At 43.5% G+C, this 22,044-nt stretch overlaps 1 protein-coding gene across 3 annotated transcripts in view; it reads left to right on the forward strand.

Moving 5' to 3' along the window:
* Positions 1-22,044, forward strand: part of ZZEF1 (zinc finger ZZ-type and EF-hand domain containing 1) — a 107,876-nt gene that overhangs the window by 81,217 nt on the left and 4,615 nt on the right. For 2 of the 3 annotated variants that reach the window (XM_036452319.2, XM_036452317.2), the window contains exons 39-52: positions 1,239-1,378; positions 1,707-1,987; positions 3,203-3,377; positions 3,918-4,050; positions 8,582-8,781; positions 10,201-10,320; positions 12,157-12,348; positions 13,231-13,331; positions 14,806-14,941; positions 15,043-15,402; positions 17,121-17,264; positions 18,700-18,868; positions 19,041-19,139; positions 19,941-20,106. In XM_036452319.2, the coding sequence (XP_036308212.1) occupies positions 1,239-1,378; positions 1,707-1,987; positions 3,203-3,377; positions 3,918-4,050; positions 8,582-8,781; positions 10,201-10,320; positions 12,157-12,348; positions 13,231-13,331; positions 14,806-14,941; positions 15,043-15,402; positions 17,121-17,264; positions 18,700-18,868; positions 19,041-19,139; positions 19,941-20,106 (2,416 nt within the window). The remainder of the gene's footprint in view (positions 1-1,238; positions 1,379-1,706; positions 1,988-3,202; positions 3,378-3,917; positions 4,051-8,581; positions 8,782-10,200; positions 10,321-12,156; positions 12,349-13,230; positions 13,332-14,805; positions 14,942-15,042; positions 15,403-17,120; positions 17,265-18,699; positions 18,869-19,040; positions 19,140-19,940; positions 20,107-22,044) is intronic. The other variant, XM_036452318.2, reaches the window with a different exon arrangement.

Below are 22,044 nucleotides of genomic sequence, written 5' to 3' on the forward strand. Positions count from 1 at the left end.
CTCTGTCTCTTCCTCTCCCTTCCACTTTCTCTAAAAATCAGTGGGAAAATAACCTCAGGTGAGGATTAACAAGAACAGCAAATTAAAATATAAATCATCTTTCCTTCCCTTTGCCTGCTTTCCTACCTTGTTTATTCCCTAATTTACTGAGTGCCCTGTATGTGCCATGTTCTGTGCTAGACCCTGGGGATGAAACAGAGACCAAGCCAGCCAGACAGACACATAGCTCCTGCCCTTGTGGAGCTTAGTCTGGGAGGGTTTAGGCAAAGGTGCAGGTGACTGTAATTTGAGGTGGAATGAGATTCTGGTCAGCAGGGAGGGGTAACACCTCTGCTGACCAGGTGGTTGAGCGTTGACCTATGAACCAGGAGGTCATGGTTCAATTCCCAGTCAACAGCATATGTTTGGGTTGTGGGCTTGATCTCCAGTGTGGGGCATGCAGGGGATATCTGGTCAGTGATTCTCTCTCTTCATTGATGTTTCTATCTTTTTATTCCAATGGCATGGTATACTAAAAGGCAGTTAAACACTGTGAGCATAGAAGAGCAGGACCAGGGGAATGTGGGTTACAGAAAGTAAGGGAGAGAGAATATGGCAATTATTAGGCCTCCTTGACCAAAACATATGTGTTCAGAAATAAGTTTGTAAAGTCCCAGCTTTGGCCCTGGCCAGTGTTCTCAGTGGTTAGAGTGTTAACCTATGCACTAAAGGGTTGTGGGTTTAATTCCTAGTCAAGGACATGTACTTGGATTGCTGGTTAGCTCTCTGCTCCCAGTCAAGGCATCTCTTTCACCACATCAATGTTTTTCTCTCACTCTCCCCATCCCTTCCCCACTCCCTCCCACTATCTCTGAAAAGCAATGGAGCCCTAGCTGGTTTGGCTCAGTGGACAGAGCGTCAGCCTGTGGCCTAAAAGGTCCTAGGTTCGATTCTGGTCAAGGGCACATGCCTGGGTTGTAGGCTTGGACCTCAGTGGGGGTGTGCAAGAGGCAGCTGGTCAGTGGTTCTCTCTCATCATTGATGTTTCTGTCTCTCTCCCCCTCTCTCTTCTCTGGGGGTGGAGGGGTGGGGAGAGGGAGAAAGACAATGGAAAATAATATTCTCTGAGGGAAATAAACAAATAAATCAAGTCCCAGCTTTGTTCTGTAGCAGCACAGGCGCAATGCAGGGGTTTACTTGCTTCTTTGTACACACATAGAAGCTGACAAAATCTGAAAGTTTGGTATTTTACAACTCAGATGCTGAAAATTCAGGAGCAGCATCTCAGAAGCCCGTCGAGGAAAAGGCAGTTACTCCAAGCCCTGAGCAGGTGTTTGCTGAGTGTTCCCAGAAGAGGATTCTGGGCTTATTAGCAGCCATGTTACCTCCCTTAAAGTTGGTAAGAGACAAATAGGATTTTCTTTTTAAAAGAGCAGTGGTGTTATACGTAGAAGAAAAATGTTTTGTAAGCCATATACTAAAACCAACTCTTAATAGCAGTCATCTGTGTGTTCCTGAGGGTAGGGTTATAAATTAGAAGTAGGGTTGTAAGATGATACTTGAAAATGTATTTTATAATTGATTGTATTTTATAAGCCATTTATGAAAGATACTGCATAATTCCTTTGGCGCTAGGACAGTTGTAAATAAAACAAGAAGGGAGCAGAGTATTTAGTTGGTGATTTGATGTGAATTTTGTATTGAACAGATTTTTCTCCCTCTCTCAGCAGGATCCCACAGTCCCCCTGATAGACCTGGAGCACGTGCTCCCACTCATGTTCCAGGTTGTCATCTCCAACGCAGGCCACCTGAATGAGACCTACCATCTCACGCTGGGTCTCCTTGGCCAGTTAATAATCCGCCTTTTGCCATCAGAGGTAGATGCTGCAGTGATCAAGGTCCTCTCAGCCAAACACAACCTATTTGCTGCAGCGGACAATTCCATTATGCCAGATGGCTGGAAGACCACCCACCTACTCTTTAGCCTGGGAGCTGTGTGTCTGGACAGGTAGGCACCCGCCCTCTGCTCTACCTTGGTGTTCATTTCTTCAAGTCGATGGTCTGGCTGTTGATTAATATCAGTGTGCTTCAGTGCTGTTGTCCAGGAATCTTTTGTGGGGATAGAGTTACTTTTATTAGCAAAGCTGTCATCGGACATTAAACTATGCTCAAAACCCACATTAAAACAGCTGTTCATTCAGTCTGGGCACTGTCTGCTGCTTCAACTCTCTGGTTGGTTTGCTTTTCCTAAGAGCAGTAAGGGGGATGAAGAAAATAGATCTGTTTTCATTATACACCTAACAATCACAATACCAAATTTGTAAAACAGAAATGAAGACTAAAAATTATTCTGGCTCACACCATGTTAAGGATGCTGGTTTTTTTTGTTTGTTTTGTTTTAATATATTTTTATTGTTTTTAGAGAGGAAAGGAGAGGGAGAGAGAGATAGAAACAATGATGAGAAAGAATCCTTGATCTGCTGCCCCTGCATGCCCCAGTTGAGTGTCGATCCATGAACCAAGAGGTCGCCAGTTCCATTCCATCTGGGCACATGCCCTAGTTGCTGACTTGAACCTGGTAGAGGGCTTGCAGGAGGCATCGATCAATCTTTCTCATTGATATTTCTATCTCTCTACCCCTTTCCTTTCCTCTCTTTAAAATCAATAAAGACATAAAAAAAAAAAAGTAGATTTTAAAATATATATATACTTCTTTCCAACAACAACAAAAAGAAATAAAAATAAACAACAAAATATATACACATATTTCAAGCTTTTTTTCTGTTAGGAATATGCACAAGCACAGAAATGTGTATAAGTTTCTATGGAGATTTAAAAAACCATAGCTGTAGATAATATGTAAATAACAGATCTTGATTACCCCCCTCCCCCCCACTTACATTATATGAAAAGCATTATTCTGGTAGTTTTTAAACTAATGAGCCCTAGCTGGTTTGGCTCAGTGGATAGAGCATTGACCTGCGGACTAGAAGATCCCAGGTTCAATTCCGGTCAAGGGCACATGCCCAGGTTATGGGTTTGATCCCCAGTGGAGAGCATGCAGAAGGCAGCTAATCAATGATTCTCTCTTATCATTCTGTTTCTCACTCCTTCTTCCTTCCTCTCTGAAATCAATACACACACACACACTAATGAGTGGTTCTTTGGTATGCTTCTGAGTCTAATTTGGAGCTTGTGCACTAATGAAGCTCTTGCCTTCCAGCCGGGTGGGTTTGGACTGGGCGTGCTCCATGGCAGAGATCCTGCGGTCACTCAACAGTGCCCCATTGTGGCGCGACGTCATTGCCACCTTCACAGACCACTGCATCAAGCAGCTGCCTTTCCAACTGAAGCACACCAACATCTTCAGCCTGCTAGTACTGGTCGGCTTTCCTCAGGTATATCCCTCTGAAGGCCTGGCCACCTCTTTCTGCCTTTAGCACACACATTAAAGTCTCTGTAGTATTATCTTTGGAATTTTCCCCCTGTTGTTTAATCTCCTTTATATAATATTGATATATTTTTAAAATTATGGGATGATTTGTTTAACTTGCATTTTCAACAATTTAGTCATTTGATTCATTTTGCTAGCCAGTAGTTGGCTTTGAATAATAGTAACTAATATAGTAAATTACAAAGCACTTCAAAGTACAATTTTTCACTTTGGCATTCATTTTGATCTCATTTCTGATCTTCATATCTTTCAACTGTTTGGGACAAAGAGGACTGTGAAATCATAGCAACTTTATCCAGCAAGCACTTAACCCAGTTCTGTGCCAGGCATGTGTCAGGCTCTGGACTTGGAGATGAGAACTCCATCCTTGAGTGCTTCTTGAAGTCAGGACACAGCAAAAGAACTGGACTTGTGTTTAATTAAGTACTTTTTCCTGTTTCTTTGTGCTATTGATTTGCTTTTACTGTCTCTCTCTTTCATCTAGGTTCTCTGTGTGGGGACCCGCTGTGTTTATATGGATAATGCCAATGAGCCACATAATGTGATCATCTTGAAGCACTTCACTGAGAAAAACAGGGCCGTGATCGTTGATGTCAAAACCCGTAAAAGGAAAACAGGTCCTAATCATAATTATTTCTTCTAAAAATGGAAGGAAGTTGTGTAATCTCTGCATACGTTTTATGGTCAAATTGAAACAAGTTCCATATGCACTTAAAGAAAATGTATGTACTTGTGTTGTTAGTGGAGTGTCCTTTTGACAGTATTTGGGTCAAGTCAATTGATAGTGTTGTTCAAGTCTTCTATGTTCTTATGATTTTTTACCCTTAAAATACTGAGATAGGAATGTGTTGAAGTTTCCAACTGTAATTATGTGTATATCTATTACTCATTTCATTATGGAATGTCCCCTTTTATCTCTGATAATATTTCTTGTTCTGGCTATCTACTTTAATATTTATGTGACCTATCTAGCTTTTTTTAAAATTATTATTATTACTAACATTTGCATGGCATATCTTTTTCCATCCTTTCACTTCAACTTACCTGTGCCTACATTTAAAGTTGATTTCTTATAGATAGCACATAGTATAGTCTTCATTTCTAATCCACTCTGACAATCCTTGCCTTTTAATTGAGATGTTTAGACCATTTACATTTAAAGCAGTTATCAAGATAGTGGAGTTTAACTCTATTCTCTTCCTGTTTTTAAAATTATTTGTCTCATCTGTTCTTTGTGCCTTTTTTTTCATCTTCTGGATTGAGTTTTTTTTTAATTTATTTATTTCATTTTATCCCTACTATTGGCATATAAACTTACTTTATTTATTTATTTATTTATTTATTTATTTATTTATTTATTTTAGTGATTGCTCTAGGATTTACGATAGTTTACCTTCAAATAATTTTTTAGTGGTTGAATTATGTTCACCCTTGACTCGTCATAGTCTGCCTTCAAATAATATTATACCACTTCATGTATAGTGAAGACACATAGATTTTATATTTTTATCCCCCATCCTTTGTGCTACCGTTGTCACAAATTTTACTTCTACATGACATAAACCTACCAATACATTATTTTTTTTTTTAAAGTCAGACACTTTGAAAGACATTTAGAAATGAGAAAACAATATTTTTCATGTTTAGCCACATGTTTACCTACCATTCCTGGTGCTCTTCATTCCTTTGTGTAGGTTCAAATTTCCATCTGGTATTTTTTTTCTTTGGCCTGGTAAACTTCCCTTAACATTTCTTGTAGTTAAAGTCTGCTGCTACAAAATCTTTGTTTTGGTTTGTCCTACCAAATCAAAGAAATATTTATTTTGACTTTATATTTGAGAGATAATTTTATTGAGCAAAACATGCTTGCTGAGAGGTTTTCTTTTAATATTTTATTTTTTTAAAATCAATCTTTATTGTTCATATTATTACAAAGGTTCCTCATTTCTTCCCCCCTCCACCAGGTTCCCACCCCACCCTCCGTCCCCTCCCCATCCCCCATTGTCCTCATCCATAGGTGTACAGTTTATGTTCAGTCTCTTCCTCCCTCCCTTTCCCCGATAGTAAATCCCTTTTCAGATAGTAAATCAGTTACTTAGCATTTTCTCATATCAACAATACCTCCACATGCCCAATGGTACACTTCACACAAAAGACATTTCCAAATAGGTCAACCAGCCTCATCCAGGCCCCACCCAAGGCACTCACAGATCAACACCCCAGCGCTATACTAACTCAACACATCCAGATCCAAGCCTTCATCACTTGATTCAGCAGACCCTCACGTTCCCACAAAAGTTTCCAGCCATGTCTGAGAGGCAGCCGTGGGGCAGAGGCAGGCGAGGAGCAAGCTGTTCCGGGCCTGGCTGCTCCGGGCCTGGCCTCTGTTGCTCTGGTTCGTTCCACAACCAGCTGCTCCGGGTCTGGTCACTGCCGCTCCCGACCTAGTTGCTCTGGACTTGGCTGATGCTGCTCCAGGCCCAGCCGCTCCAGGCCTGACCGCTCCAGCCTGGCAGCTGCTGCTCCGGGCCTGGCCGCACCCGACCCGGCTGCTCCGGGCCTGGCCGCTTCCAGCCTGGCAGCTGCTGCTCCGGGCCTGGGTTTTCTTTTAATATTTTAAAGATATTGATCCATTTTCTTTTGGTTTGCATAGTTTATGCCAAAAATTTGCTGTCATTTTCTGTTACTCTTCATAGTGTGTCGTGTGTGTGTGTGTGTGTGCGCGCGCGTGTGTGTATGTGTGTTTGCGCGCGCACGCGCATATGGCACAGGTCAGATTTCTCATTATAATCTTTGAATCTTGGTTTTCAAAATGTCTCCAAACCAGGATAAATAAAGCAGATTTGTTTGGGGCTCTTATTTGGGGTCCTTTTGGCCTGCACCACCTTGTGTAGTACTATGTTAAAATCTTTGCTTGAACCCCATCTATGCCCATTTTATTCATATCTAGTCATCAAGGGTTTAGGTGTTCATGGGCTGGGCCAGGGCTGCTGTGGCTGGGGTTGCAGCATTGGGCTCAGTGGCCTGGATTCTGGGCAGCTCCATCAGCTGAGGTTAACATAGGCAAAGACTGAGGGAGTTCTTGGAGACAAAAGCTTTGGGTGCCTCTGAGAGCCACGAGGGCTGCTTGGGTCCTTGGTGGTGAAAGCTGCGGGGCCTTTTGCTCTCCTTTTCCTCCAAAGGAGGGGATCCCTTTTGGTGGCAAGTTATTGCCATAATATGTCTTTTTTTCTCTGATTGCTTTTAAGATTTTTCTCTGAATCACTGGTTTTTAGCATTTTAAAAATATTTTTATTGATTTCAGAGAGAGGAAGGGAGAGGGGGAGAGAGATAGAAACATCAGTAATAAGAGAGAAAAATTATCCTGACTGGATCAAACCATGACTTCCTGGTTCATAGGTCAGTGTTCAACCACTGACCCACACCACCTGGTGGTTTTTAGCACTTTATGTTGTACCCTGGCATGATTTTCTTTGTTTCTTCAGCTTGGGGATTTATTGAACCTCTAGCTTTGTGGATTTATAGTTTTCATCAAATTTGGAAACATTTTAATCATTATATCTTCAAATAGCTTTTTTGCCCCCTCTAGGAATATTCCCACTCTCACTCATGGGAAGACAGAATACTCTCAGCGTTCCCTGAGTTTCAAGAATTGTTTTGCCTATTGTTTTTTGGTAGACTTTAAAAAAAAAACCAAGTTGTTTCCTATATAATTTTCTTTCACATTTGTGCAGATTAGTACTTAGCCAGACTTCTGAGAAAATCTCAATCTCTCTCTTTCTATTTTTCTTTCTCTCTCTCCCTCCCTCCCTCTTTTTCTCTCCTCCTTTCTTCCTCCCTCTTCCTCTTTCTCTTTATCTCCCTTCTCTGTGATGTTCTGCCCCATAATTCTAGCTGCCTTGATTTTCTTGAATACTGACATCTATCTCCTCAGTTCATTGAGACTCTCCTTGGATTTTCACTCCTTGCTCCACAGCCTGGAAATTATCTTTAGACTAGAGTCCTGGTGCACAGAATTCATGCACAGGTGCATTCCCTAGGCCTGGCAGGCAATTGAAGCATGAGCATCTGGCATGGAAGGGCAGGTCCCAGCTGACCTCTGGGCTTTGGGAAGCACCTGGGCCCTGGGAAGCACCTGGGCCCCCAAGCCTGAGTCATGGCACCCAAGTCCCCACATGGAGATGTGGTGAGCGCGGCCAGACACTGTGGTCCTGGGTGCAGCATGGGCCTCTGCCATCCATTGGTTTCGCATGGAAGCTGGGCAGGCAGCACACTCTCTCCCGGCCAGCCTCTCAGACCAGTTCCTATGCAAACCCACGGGAAGGTCGATCAGGTGGTCCCAGTGGCTCACCTGGAAGCGGTTGCGTGGATATGGGGTAGGTGCCTGAGCAGGAGGGCTTCCCTGGTACACAAGCCCTGGCATCCCCGGGCAGGGGAGCAGCGGGAGTGAGGATGAGCTTGGTTGACAACCTGCATACTCACCACACCGCCGTCCCCATCACCCTTGCCCCCAGGTAGCCAGCGAGAGCTCTCAGCATGTCGCCAACGCCCACTATGTTCCACGCCACCACCTGGTGGTCAGCACACATCATAGCGAGCGGTCGAACTCCTGGTTTCCCAGTCGAACCACCTCCCAATGGGCCAACTTGCATATTAGGCTTTTATTATATAGGATGGCCAGAATTACTGGTTTTGTTTCTTCTTTCAGGGATAATAGTCTTGTAGTCTTGTAATACCTGTTGTCCGATGTCTGCAAATCATTGTTTCATATATTTTCAGTGTTCTGTTTATTGAAGATAGAAGAATAAATCCGATCCCTTAGTCTTGCTTGGAAGTGGAAGTCTCTTGTGTACTATATTTAAGAACGTTTAACAACCTTTGCTGTCTTTTGGAGGAAACTTGTTTGTGCACAGTAATAGGAGCATTAATTTCCTCTTTCAGTTGCTTGGTGAATAGGTGGCCCGGTACCATTTTTGTGCTCCCCTGCAAGCTGGCCTTAAATATAACAGCTAAGTTGGAAACAGGGAGATTTTTGGGGGTTTGCATTTCTTGGTTCCATAAGGCACACTACTGGGGAAGAAACTTAGCTGCAGGAGGCATTAACTGTACTTTCGATGCCTTCTTTTCCTGCCTGACATCACCCTTCAGTGAAGGACTACCAGTTGGCCCAGAAAGGAGGAGGACAGGAATGCAGTGACTCTCAGGCCCACTTGAGCCAGTATTCCCAGCACTTTGCCTTTATCGCCAGTCACCTTCTGCAAACCAGCATGGACAGCCATTGTCCTGAGGCCGTGGAAGCAACTTGGGTCCTGTCCCTGGCCCTCAAAGGATTATATAAAACACTAAAGGTATCGTGAGCTTCTCCCATTTGCTACTGAATCAGGCTGTGATTTAACATCTGCAGGGCATTAAGTGGGAAGAGATGCCATCTGGTTTCAATGGAGGCTTACCTGTAGGATTTTGATTACTTTTAGAAATGGTTGGGGCCTTGCACAAGGATAGCTTTAAAGCAGAAACAGAGGTTTCCTGATAGTTGGTTTTCTGTAGTTTTTCAGTACTTTTTATGGGACCACTGCCTAATGGCACAGAACCTTGGAAGATGAGAAGAAAAATGGACGGAATGTTTTTTCACTTCCCTCTGAACCATAGCTTCCGGTTCATCATGGGATAAGAAGAAGGGAAGAATAAAGGGGCAAGCATCCCATGGGATCTTTAAGCAATAAATTTGTCAGTTGGGGTGGGAGGAGGCAGACAAGTTAAAGAGCTGGGCAGTAGTTGGTGTGGAGATGAGAAGCCTTGACTTATGGGGAACATAGTTCTTCTGCTCTCTGAGGGGCAGGGATGGGGAGGAAGGGGTCACTTTAGGATAATCTTCCCAACAGAATTAACCATAAAACAAGGATTTCATTTAAAAATTTGTTCCTTAACTTTGGCAGCACTGGCAAGGAAGCCATGGAGAGACTGGATTGGAGAGCGTGTCTGCTCTGGCCCAGCCTGAGAATTTGTAGTTTTAGGGTTGACACTGTGCATCCACTGCTTGTTGATATAGTAACATTTATCACAATCTGCTGAGGTTTTAGTTGTTTGCATTATAGTAGGTGAGAGAACATAAACTCCCTGAGGGCAGAGACCATTTCTGTTTTTGAATACTTCATTCAGTGCCTGATAGAACTGAGTATGTAGTTTTGGACTAGAAAGAAGGTCCCTGATCTCATGGAGCTTACAGTCTAAACTTCAAGAGAGACAACAAAGAGCCTGCAAGGAAAACTATCATGAGTCAGAAAAAGCCTTTCTGAGAAGATGAAATTTGAGGCGATAGATAAGAATCTGGGTGGGGTGTTACATGCTGGGAGAGTGGCAAACTCCAGGAACAGGCATGGTCGTCCGGAAGCAGAACACCTCCAGGGATTCGGGATAGTATAGAAGACGCAGATGAGACCGAAGAAGCAGGCAGGGATCCTAGAGGTCCTTGTCAGCTCTTTAGTTTAAAGAGCAGCGGGAAGCTTTTGGAAGGTAGCAAGCAGGAGAGGGACAAAAAACTTCTGTTGTTAGCACAGGACTTAGCACACGGGATGTATTAGGCTTCAGAATATTTGTTGAATGAATGAACAGACATAGGTATGGCTAACATCCAGACTTCATTCTTCCTGCTGATTCTTCACTTAAGAATGACCTTGGGCCACTAGTTGAGACTGGGTTCTGAAGGCTAGTGATTCTTACTTCTTCATTCTGAGGCAGTTTCAAATCATTCTTTTTCTGTTTGGCAGGCTCATGATTTTGAAGAGACTCATGCTACCTTCCTTCAGACTGATTTGCTGAAGCTCCTGGTGAAAAAGTGCAGCAAAGGGACTGGTTTCAGTAAAACGTGGCTCCTCCGAGACCTGGAAGTAAGGGATGAGGGTGGCTCCACCTACTGCCACCTGCTGCAGATTTCCTGGCTGGGAGTTAGAGTCGTCAGTTATAGCTAGTTCTTCCCAGGGCCCTCTCACTCTGTGCGGCTGTAAAACTGCGTCTTGTATTTGTCTTCCCTTTTTAAATAGGACACCTGTCCTCCCCTGTCAGGGAAAATGAACCTGATGTTTGTTTAAAGAACACTGGGAGAGAAGTATTTTGTATGGAAACATTATATCATGGTAATAAAGTGTTCCCTTAATTATTATTTCCCTTTAAAGTACCTTCGAGCTAAGATGAGTTTCTAAATTGGTCCTCACTTTTATTTTTTGTAGGATGTTAGTTGATATTCTCATTTTATTACTATTCCCCAGAGGTTTTAGGTTATTCTTAATAGCATTTTTATAGTTCCCTGTGGAGTTTCTGTACCAAGTGTCAGCTTCAGGTCCAGGAAGGGCTGCTGCTACGTGAGAGGTGGTCAGTGCCCTTGCTCAGCCCACAGAGACCTGAACTTGAAGAAACAGCTCGTAGTTGCCACTGTGCTGGAACATATTATTGGATAACCTGGAGAGCATGTGAGCTCTTGTTCCTAGGAAATATTTTAAGTTAAACTTTTTTATTATTCAAACAATAGAACCATACTGCAGAAAATATTTTTTTTAATATATATATATTTTTATTGATTTTTACAGAGAGGAAGGGAGAGAGATAGAGAGCTAGAAACTCCGATGAGAGAGAGTCATCGATCAGCTGCCTCCTGCACACCCCCTACCGGGGATGTGCCCGCAACCAATGTACATGCCCTTGACCGGAATCGAACCTGGGAACCCTCAGTCCGCAGACCAACGCTCTACCACTGAGCCAAACCGGTTTCGGCACATATTGCAGAAAATTTGAAAAATAGAAAACTCAGCTACCTGTTTTTTTCTTCTGTATCTATGATAGATAGATAGATAGATAGATAGATAGATAGATAGATAGATAGATTTAGATTGCAAAATGAGCATGGTATATAAATAAATTGAAATCATATCATGGCCATTTTTCTAAGTTGCTAGTTTTCATAATCACAATTTTTAATGGCTGCATATGATATGTGAAGGTAGATTTCAGATTTTTGCCATTAATGCTTCCTTTCCTTGGCTATATCATGAATATGACTTTTAACATATTTTACATTGTTCTTCAAAGATGAGTTACTGGTCAGAAACTAAACATTTTTATAGCTCTTTATGTAAATAACAGTCTATCTTTACATACCATATTGCAACCATTAAAAATGGTATTAGGCCGAAACCGGTTTGGCTCAGTGGATAGAGAAGTCCCAGGTTCGATTCTGGTCAAGGGCATGTACCTTGGTTGCGGGCACATCCCCAGTAGGGGGTGTGCAAGAGGCAGCTGATCAATGTTTCTCTCTCATCTATGTTTCTAACTATCCCTTCTCTCCTTTCCTCTCTGTAAAAAAAAAAAATCAATAAAATATATATTTTAAAAAATGGTATTATGAAAACTAGCAACTTAGAAAAATGGCCATCAGATTATCTCAATTCACCAACATGCATTCTAATTGATATCAATTTACATGGTCAGTGGCATAGTTAATAAACAAAGTTCCCTCATAGTTTTAGTTAGCATTTCTTTGATTACAAGTACAATTGAACATGTTTTTTTTTTTTGTTTCTTTTTTAATTATACATTCTTCTTGTGAATCCTGACATCTTTTAAAAAGTTAGGTCAAATATTTTCTACCCTTTAAGGATTAAGGTTCTGGGTAATCTTCTCATCCACCAAACACTCACCTTGCTGCCCTGCCTGATTTTCTTTCGGTGTAGATCTTGTCCATCATGCTGTACTCCTCAAAAAAGGAGATCAACACTTTGGCTGAGCATGGAGACTTGGAGTCAGATGAGCGAGGGGACCAAGAGGAGGAGGTGGAACGGACCATCAGCAGCCCGAGTGAGCCAGAGCAGAAAAAGCTAGACCCTCTGGAAAGCCTGGATGAGCCCACCAGAATATGTTTCCTGGTATGTTCTTAGGTCATGGTGTGGACCGAGACAGGGACTTTAAGGGATGGATTCTCTTTGGCTTGGACTGTGTTTTAGCTTCCACATCCCGAGAATCACTTCCTGCAGACTCAGTCTGTATTGTGCAGAAGAATGGAAAGGCCCTTACAACAGTACTTCTTAAAATTTTTGGTTTTTGGGCCCAAAAGCTGTAGATCACTTCTCCTATAAAATACACATTCAAAAAAAAAACACAAAAAACAACAACAAACAAAACAAACAAACAAACAAAAATACACACACACACACACACACACAATTTTGCATGTAATTTCCATCCCCATCCATAAACTTCCAAATGGTAGTTCTTCCTCATAGTTTCTCAGACATCCTATCTCTCTTTCCCTGGGTAACCCACTCTTCCTCAGAATGATGTGAAAATGGGGGAGGGCTTAAACTTAAAGGGTCTAATTATATGAAGAGGAAACAGTAGGGATATCTGAAAAACAAGTATAGTTTTTAAAAAATCAAAAGTACAGTCTACTTAGACATATGTGCCAGTTATCAAACTTGAGAGCTAGGCAGTGACAGAGAGCTAGCAATGAATACATTGTGGTGGATAGTTATTGACTATTAGTATTGCATTCTGCTGACATAATATTTCTTTTGGTGTTTCTGTGTTTTAGATTTTCCTTTGAATTTATAATAGTAATGCAAATTTTATAAATCCATGTTTTAGGGCTTATAACTTTATATACTTTAAGTACCCATATGGTGTTTTTAAATTATTACCTGTGATAACTTTAGAACATAATTGTTTTATCACTTTTGAGTTTAGATGATCAATAATGTGTTAAAGCACATTAAATTGTCTCTCTCCTACTTCCTCCCCATGGCCCTCAGATGGCTCACGATGCCCTCAATGCCCCTCTGCACATTCTCCGGGCCATATACGAGCTACAGATGAAAAGGACCGATTCGTTCTTCCTGGAAGTCCAGAAGAGGTAAGGGCTGTCCGGGTGCAGCGGGATTGTGTGAGTGTGAGAGCACGCGAGGCGGGACTGCGCTACCCGCCTGCCAGCAGGATCTGGAGAAAAGCGACCGATAGGCCCCGAGCTGGTGTGGAACTGGCTGTTAGTGCTTCGTAAAGGGATCTGAAAGCTGGCTGTGCCTCACTGTGTGTTCCTCTGGAAAAATGTTTCTTAGAGGGAACTCATTATGGATGCAGGAATGGAGGCAGACCCTGAGGTTTCTCTCTTATGTCATCCCAGGAACACTCTTATCAAAAGTGTTGTTTTCTTTGTTTGTTTCTCACCACTGCATATTATACTCCTGTTTGTGTTCTTTTTTTTAAAAGAATTATTATACAATTAACAACAGATCCCTTTCTCTTGGATAGGGAGTTCAGAGCTGGTTCTTGGGCCCAGCTCTTAAATTTATGTAGAACTTTGCCTATCTGCAACTAATTCCCTCCTCAGTCCCCTTATTCTAGTTTTGACTCCCTATTCTAATTTATACCCAATTCCAGTTTAATATTTCTTTTAATTTTTATTTCATATTTCTGTGTTTCTATATGTATTTCTTCCAAATGGCCTCAAATCTCTTGTGAGATGCAGCAGGGTTGCATCATGTAGGGCATAGCCTAAGCTGTTGTAACTGAGACACCCAGAAATATCATAGGTCCAGAAAGATAGGATTTGTTTTTGCTGTCATGGAACAGTCCAGAGGTGGGCAGCAGTCCGGGGTGAGTGGGCAGCCCTGCTCCACACGACCCTCCTTGGTTCTCATCCATGTAGTCCAAGCTGGCTCACCCACACCACCTCTCTGTCCCAGCCCAGAGGGAAGGGGGAAGGTAGGGAAAGGAACACATTCTTTTTATTTTTTTATTTTTTTAATATATCTTATTGATTCTTTACAGAGAGGAAGAGAGAGGGATAGAGAATTAGAAACATCGATGAGAGAAACATTGATCAGCTGCCACAACCAGGGTATATGCCCTTGACTGGAATCGAACCCGGGACCTTTCATTCCACAGGCTGACGCTCTATCCATCGAGCCAAACCGGTTTCAGCAGGAGCACATCATTCTTAGTGCTATTTCTGAGGGTGGGCTTCCAAAGTGGCACACATCACCTCACTGCCCTCCTGTTGCTAAGAACCTAATTGCATCCCCCCCATCTGACTGCAAAGGGTCCTGGGATGTCTCCAGCTAGATGATTCTGTAACTTGCTAAAACTCCCAGGAACTTTGTTCTAAAAGAATGGAAAGATGGATCCTGAGGTACAGTTTGGATTCTCTGCAGAGGGGCATTGGAAGACATACACATCTGCATGCATGAATAAATGAACACTGTGAATCTAGTTTGCAAAATATGGAAAATCATATAATTGTGAAGTAACATTACTGACAAGTTTCACTGCAGGGTAAACTCTTGCTTTGCTATAACTTATGTACCCAACGTTGTGCTCCTTCTCTTCAGGTTTGATGGCGATGAGCTCACCACGGATGAAAGGATACGGGCCCTGGCGCAGAAGTGGCAGCCCAGTAGGAGCCTGAGACTGGAGGAGCAGAGTGCCAAAGCCGTGGATACAGACATGATTATCTTACCGTGCTTGGTATGTTGCCTCCACTTGGAAAAAATGGCCTCTCCCTGACTCCCACCTCACCCCTACTTGTGAAAAGGCAGGCCTCAGTAACATGGTCTTTGGGTTTGCAGTCCCGGCCCACTCGCTGTGACAAGGCCACTGCTGAATCAAACCCCGTGACCCAGAAGCTGATCTCCAGCACGGAGAGTGAGCTGCAGCAGAGCTACGCCAAGCAGCGGCGTACTAAGAGCGCCGCCCTCCTGCACAAGGAACTGAATTGCAAGAGCAAGAGGGCAGTCCGGGACTACCTTTTCCGGGTGAACGAGGCCACCGCAATCCTGTATGCCCGCCATGTGCTTGCATCCTTGCTTGCCGAGTGGCCTGGGCACGTGCCAGTGAGCGAGGACACCCTGGAGCTCAGTGGTCCTGCCCATATGACCTACATTTTTGACATGTTCATGCAGCTGGAGGAAAAGCACCGGTGGGAGAAGGTAATTAAGCAGGCCAAGCTGGGCACTCACCCCTCTCACTTCTCCTCTGTCCTCTCCCCACCCCAGACCCCAAGTGTTTGAATAGTCTTCCTCCAGCAAGTGCCTTCCTAGAATGAGTGCACGTGTGGCTGGAGGACTCCCCGGCAGGTGTGAATGCAACACAGGCAGGGAGGGTCACTGTTGAATTCTCTCAACTACTGGCCTAGAGCTGAGCTCATAGCCCACGATAGACTTGGTGCTCAGAGTGTTTGGAGAAATATCCCATAAAACTTGTCTTTGTCGTTTTCCCCTTTTTGTTCTCACATTTTCAAGTCTAGCTCTCTTTGCTAGCTTGTCTGTTCTCGTGTTCCTAGCATCATCTCAGTGAGCCCAGGGCCCAGGGTTCATTACAGGTGTGGTGGCTTGTTCCCATCATACAGAAACCTCCCAGGGCGGTTTGTGTCTTGTCTTTTTAACCATTGTTTCTAGGATGTCTACCCCAGGTCAGACCCTCTGCCAGCAATTATACCTGCATTACACCGTGTCCCAGAGGGAGGAAACGAGCCGGGAGACCTCTCCAAGGCTTCCGGCTTCTGGGGGGCAGACAAGTGGCTCACCAGGTCTGTCTGTGCTCTAATTTAAAGTTTAGTTGTGACAGGTGGAGGCCATTTTTAACTTTCTTTTTAAAGCAAATCTTCAACTAGGTCATTATTTTTTTATTTTAAAGAGAGGGATGGGGAGAGAGAGAGAATACATTAATGTGAGAAAGGAACATCGATTGGCTGCCTCCCGCACACACCTCAACCAGGGACTGGACCACAACCTGGGTATGTGCCCTGACTTGGAATTGAGCCACCACCTTTTGGTGGACGGGACAATGCTCCAGCCAACTGAGCCACACCAGCCGGGCTCAACTTGGTTTTTTAAAGCAGTGCCGGGCTAGCAATCCTCAGAGGTCTAAAAGCATTTCTTCCGCCTCCTGTTGGGTAGAAATGAAGAGTTCACATAGCAGAAAAAGGTCTATAACTCAGGAGGCCCAGGTACTGTCTGTCGCTGAACTAGAAAGTTTTATCACCACCTTCCCAGTTTCCAAATGCAAAAATCTTTAGTCACATTTGCTGCCGTCTTCTTCCTCCCTATCCTCATACACACGTACACTGTATGTGAAGATTCCTTAGGATGTGCATTTATCCTCTAATCCCTAATTTGCCACCCATTTCTAAGTCCTCTAGATCCTTTCCCAACCTCAGAGCCTTAGGGTTACTGGCATGTTTGCTGTAGCCACATTTCTCATTTGGAAGTGATAAAAGGGGGCGTTTTGCTTCTGATAGTCCCTGTCTTGAACATGCCCTTCCCCGTTCCTACTCCAAGGAGCTGCTCACTCTGCCCCTCCCTCTGGTCATTTATTCCGTTGTGCTGTAATTGTTTGTGTGTCCATCCCCCTGCTGGGCTCAGGGCTCCTCAGAGGCCAGGCCACCTCTGATGGGTTCTGTTGGTTCTTTCAGGCTCCCTTCAAGTAGTATTGCTCCGAAGGCACTGCATGTTCTGATTTTCAGCAAGAGCTCCTTCAGGGAGAGGGGGCCGCTGGGTGGCTTGAGGGGCTGGGGCCAGGGTCCAGGATGATGCCAGCCCTTCGGGTGGGCATTGGGTTGACATAGCCCCTCCTTTCTTCCTGAGGGAGCAGCTCCATGGCCCTGCCACTGGTAGGCCTTGACGTTGCCTGCCTTGTGTCCTGCCAGATCCTGCAGAAGGTGCTCCAAGGCTGCCGAGAGAACATGCTGGGGACCATGGCCCTGGCCGCCTGCCAGTTCATGGAGGAACCAGGAATGGAAGTGCAAGTGAGAGAGTCAAAACACCCATATAACAACAACACCAACTTTGAGGTATGATCCAGGGTTGGCCAGGCTCGCCCAGCCTCAGGGCATGCAGCCGGCAGGAGTAGCAAGAATCTCATCAACTCCCACAGCAGCTCTTTCCTCTCCTGACAGCCCCGGCCAAGAAAGTGCTTCCTTAGTCGCAGCTGCAGTCAGAGATTTTGCACAACCAAGTCTTCCCTTCTCCTGACCTTGTTTTTATAGAAAACGATGGGCCATCTGGCCCTGGGGAGAGTTTATTTCCCTGCAGCAAGCTCCTTGCAGCGCATTCTTGGTGTTTTCCAGCAGTAAGTCTGGTTCATGCTTCACTCTGCCTGTCTCGGATGACCTGGCCACACCTTGGACACTCCCACCCCTTTGTGTAATGACACAGAACAGAAAAGCCTTGTTGGTTCCCCTCTTAACTTTGTCCCCAGGCAGGGGGAGGTAGGAGTTTGGATGAGGCACATGTGGGAAGTCCTGTTAGTCTCACTGACTTAAAAATGTCCCTGCATTGCTTTAACCCTTTCAAAACATTGGAGCTGCAAGACATAAGCTTCTGAGGGGCCAGCACACTCTAGCACCATGAGTTTATCTGTCATCTATGGATGCAGAACTTGGGTATTGCTCAACTGAGATTTCATTTTGCAGAAATGTAAAATAAACCTCCTTGCTCTCTTCCTTCTAAGCCTCTTCTCTTCGTATGTTCTTGGGTCCAGCCCCACTCCACTAGTCCCACTCCCCCAGCTCCGTGTAGGCACACCTCAAAGGGGATTGCCTATCTTCGTCACCCCAACTCTCCCCTTCTCTGGCTTCCTTCTCACTGCTGGCCTTGCCTCACCTGGCCTTGGTCACACCAGCTCTCAGAGTGATCCTTGCACAACACAAACTAAGGCTTTCTCCTGCTTACAACCTTTCCAGGGCTCCCCCTGCCGCCCAAAGCCTGAACAGCAGGCTTTCACTTCTGTTCCTGCCAGCCTCTCCGGGCTCACATGTCACCCCCGTCCTCCGTCCTTACCTCCCAAGCAGATGTCCTCACAAAGTTCACCCTTTACCCACACAGCAAGCTTCTCTGTTCCCTGAACGTGCCAGACTTTCCAGAGCTACTAGTATTTGCCTGAAATGTACCCCCGATACAGTCCCACCCCCCTCACCTTGTCTCCTGCCATTCGTTCCTTCTGGCGGCCCCTCCTCTCCTTTCGTTCTTGGCAACAACCCGAACATCCCTTCACTGGACTCTTCTGCCCTCCGCCTTCTCCAGGTGAAGGCTGTCTGCATGCCCAGTCTGCCCAGGTGTGCCTGCTGTGCTTGCAGCCTGTGGGTGCTTCCTCCCGGCTAGCCTGGGAGCTCCTAGAAGCCGGGCTCTGACTTACTCATTCCTACATTCCCCGTTTCAGGACTTGGCGTGAGGTAAGCCCTCAGGAACTGACCAGTAACGACAAGTGTTCTCATTTCCCCTCCGTAGGATAAAGTTCACATTCCTGGTGCAATCTACCTCTCAATCAAATTCGATTCTCAGTGCAATACAGAGGAAGGCTGTGACGAATTAGCCATGTCCAGCAGCAGTGACTTTCAGCAGGATCGACATAATTTCAGCGGGTCTCAACAGAAATGGAAAGATTTTGAGCTTCCAGGTATATAAATACTTGGTTTTATCAACTCTTAACATTAAGCCTTTAAACTTAATACTAAGAAGGGAAATGATTGGAGGACTTAAAGTGGGGTTTATTACATTTCATCAGGAACCCCTCCCTTGCCATCCCTCTCCCTGCAGTGTTCTGACTGTCTGGTTCTTGTGTGACACAGGAGACACTCTGTATTACCGCTTCACCTCTGACATGAGCAACACTGAGTGGGGCTACAAGTTCACTGTGACGGCTGGACACCTGGGGCGATTCCAGACAGGTGTGTGCTCTTCTCTTTCCCTGATCATCCCCTGCCAGGCACACTCTGTGGGTGTAAGTGCCATTGTCATTGATCTTTATTAAAAATCAAAGCAGGTACTTTTCTCTAAGACTTCCACACATTTGTCTCACAAACCCTACATGTGTCATTCTTTTTTTTTTATTATTAATAAAATGTACCCATTTACTTTTTGAGTAAATAATACATTTGTATTGTGCAAAAATAAAAAATACAAAGTGATATATAGAAAAAAAATAAATCTTATTTTAGCCACTCAGCTCCTTTTCCTAAACACAACCCCATTACCAGTTACTTATATATTCTATCAAATATATTATCTATCTTCAATGACTGTATTCACACACTGTATACATAATGTTGCAACTTTCTTTGATAGCACATTAAATGCAACCATGTTCTTTTTTTTTTTAAGTAACTTTTTCATTTTTTTAAAAATATGTTTTATTGATTTTTTTTTTGCCCCCTCCCTCCCATACATACTCTCCCTCCCCAGAGTTTTATGTCCATTGGTTGTACTTATATGCATGTATACAAGTCCTTCGGTTGATCTATTATCTCTATGCTATACAGTTGGTTTGTTGTAAACCTGCATGGCCAGAGAGAAGAGACACCTAAAAAAGATGTTTGTTCTCTTAGAGTTTCCAGGGCATTTTTGCAAAAAAGGGGAAATGAAATGTCCCTATGTTGTTTTTACAAAAGGCCTAATTTCAGGGAAAATTTAAATGATGAATTGTTTCATCATATTTATTAAAATATCTGTGTTTTGTCGGGGTTGCCCAGGATTTGAGATTTTGAAGCAAATGTTGTCAGAAGAAAGAGTTGTGCCGCACCTCCCCTTGGCCAAAATTTGGGAATGGCTGGTAGGCGTGGCCTGTCGCCAGACTGGTCATCAGCGACTAAAAGCTATTCATCTACTGCTGAGGATTGTGCTGTGCTGCAACCACAGGTAAGCTGCCTTCTGGAGAGGAGTCTCTTGCTGGGTGTTTGTATTACAAATATCTTCTCCCACTCTGTGGCTTGCCCTTTCACTCATTTAGTGGTGTCTTTGGTTAAAAGAAGTTTCTAATTTTATTTTTAATATATTCTTAAAGTATGTTTTTATTGATTTCAGAGAGGAAGGGAGAGGGAGAGAGAGATAGAAACATCAATGACGAGAGAGGATCATTGATCAGCTGCCTCCTGCATACTCCCTTCAAGGGATTGAGCCCGCAACCTGGGCATGTGCCGATCCATGACCTCCTGGTTCATAGGTTGATGCTCAACCACTGAGCCACGCTGGGTGGACAGAAGGTTCTAATTTTAATGTCTTCCACTTTACTGATCATTTCCATAATGGTAGAGCTTTTGTTATGCTGTTTAGGACATTTTTGCCTTATTTGGGGTCCTATATGTTATCTTCTTGAAGCTTAGTTGTTTGGGTTTTTTTTTCACATTTAAATCTACAGCCAACATGGAATGAATTTTAGAGAGTGATATGAAGTGTAGGGGCAGATAGCTTTTTCTCACATGGATCTCAACTTGACTATAAGGACCACCTTTTCCCTCACCACATTCTAGGGCCCTCGCTGTCATAGAGTAGGCCTCTATATGTGCTTGGGCCTGTGTCTGTTTCTTTTGTTCCGTTGGTCCATACGCAGAAGTCTGTTTTCGGTCTGGGTGAGTCTATTTTGAAGAAGTGGTTCTAACGCTGAGCCACACTCAAGGGGCCAAAGAGCCGCATGTGGCTTGCGAACCGCAGTTTGCCAACCACTGCCTTAGGTTATGACTTCTAGTATTGTGTTGAATAAAACTGGTGAGATGGGTATCCTTGTCTTGATCCTGATTATTTTATTTTATTTATTTTTAAATATATATTTATTTATTTCAGAGAGGAAGGGAGAGGGAGAAATAGAAACATCACTGATGAGAAAGAACCATTGATTGGCTGACTCCTACACACTTCCTTCTGGGGATCAAACCCGCAACCTGGGCATGTACCCTGATCAGAATCGAATCCGGGACCCTTCAGTCCACAGGCCGATGCTCTACCAACTAGGGCCTGGTTATTTTATTTTTATAGACAACTCACATGCATGCACACATACCCTTCTCATCTGATGGAATTTTGACTGATAATCTAGATCAGTTTGAGAGAATTAAGATTTTCATACCATTGAATTCTCTAATCCTCTATTATTTAGATCTTAGTAATGTTTTATAGTTTCCTATGTAGAGGACTTGTACACATTTTATTAGATTTATTCCTAGATATTTAATGTTTTTGATGGTATTATAATTGTTATTTTAAATTTTTTATTTTTAAATATTTTTGCTGCTATATAATTAATTTTCATGTATTGCCTTTGTGTAGTGACCTTGTTCTATTTGTTAATTCCATGAGTGTATATATAGGTTATTTAGCACACGGCCATGTTATTTATAAATAATGAGTTTTATTTCTTCCTCTCAGTCTGTAGAAACTCTGCCTTTTTGTACTAGCCAGGACTTTCATTAGAATGTTGAATAGAAGTGGGGATTGAAGATATAATTGTCTTATTCTTCATCTCAGAGGGAAGGTTTTATTTATTTTTGTTTTTATTTTAGAGCGAAAGAGAGGGAGAGAAACATCAATTTATTGTTCCACTAATTGATGCATTTATTGATTGGTTCTTGTATGTGCCCTGTCCAGAAATCGAACCCACAACTTTGGTGTATTGGAATGACACTCCAACCCAGAGCCACACCGGCCAGGGACTCCACCTAACATTTCACTTGAGATTTTTTTCAGTCATTGGAAGTTCTCTGTAACAACCATTTTTAAAGGTGTGCAGTTGATTTACATGAATGTGCTTCAGGATCTCCTGTTTCCGTGGTGTCTTGTTTTGAAGTTTAGGTTCTGCCCCTT

The sequence above is a fragment of the Pipistrellus kuhlii genome, unplaced genomic scaffold (genome assembly GCF_014108245.1).
Source record: "Pipistrellus kuhlii isolate mPipKuh1 unplaced genomic scaffold, mPipKuh1.p scaffold_m20_p_23, whole genome shotgun sequence".
Lineage (NCBI taxonomy): Eukaryota > Metazoa > Chordata > Mammalia > Chiroptera > Vespertilionidae > Pipistrellus > Pipistrellus kuhlii.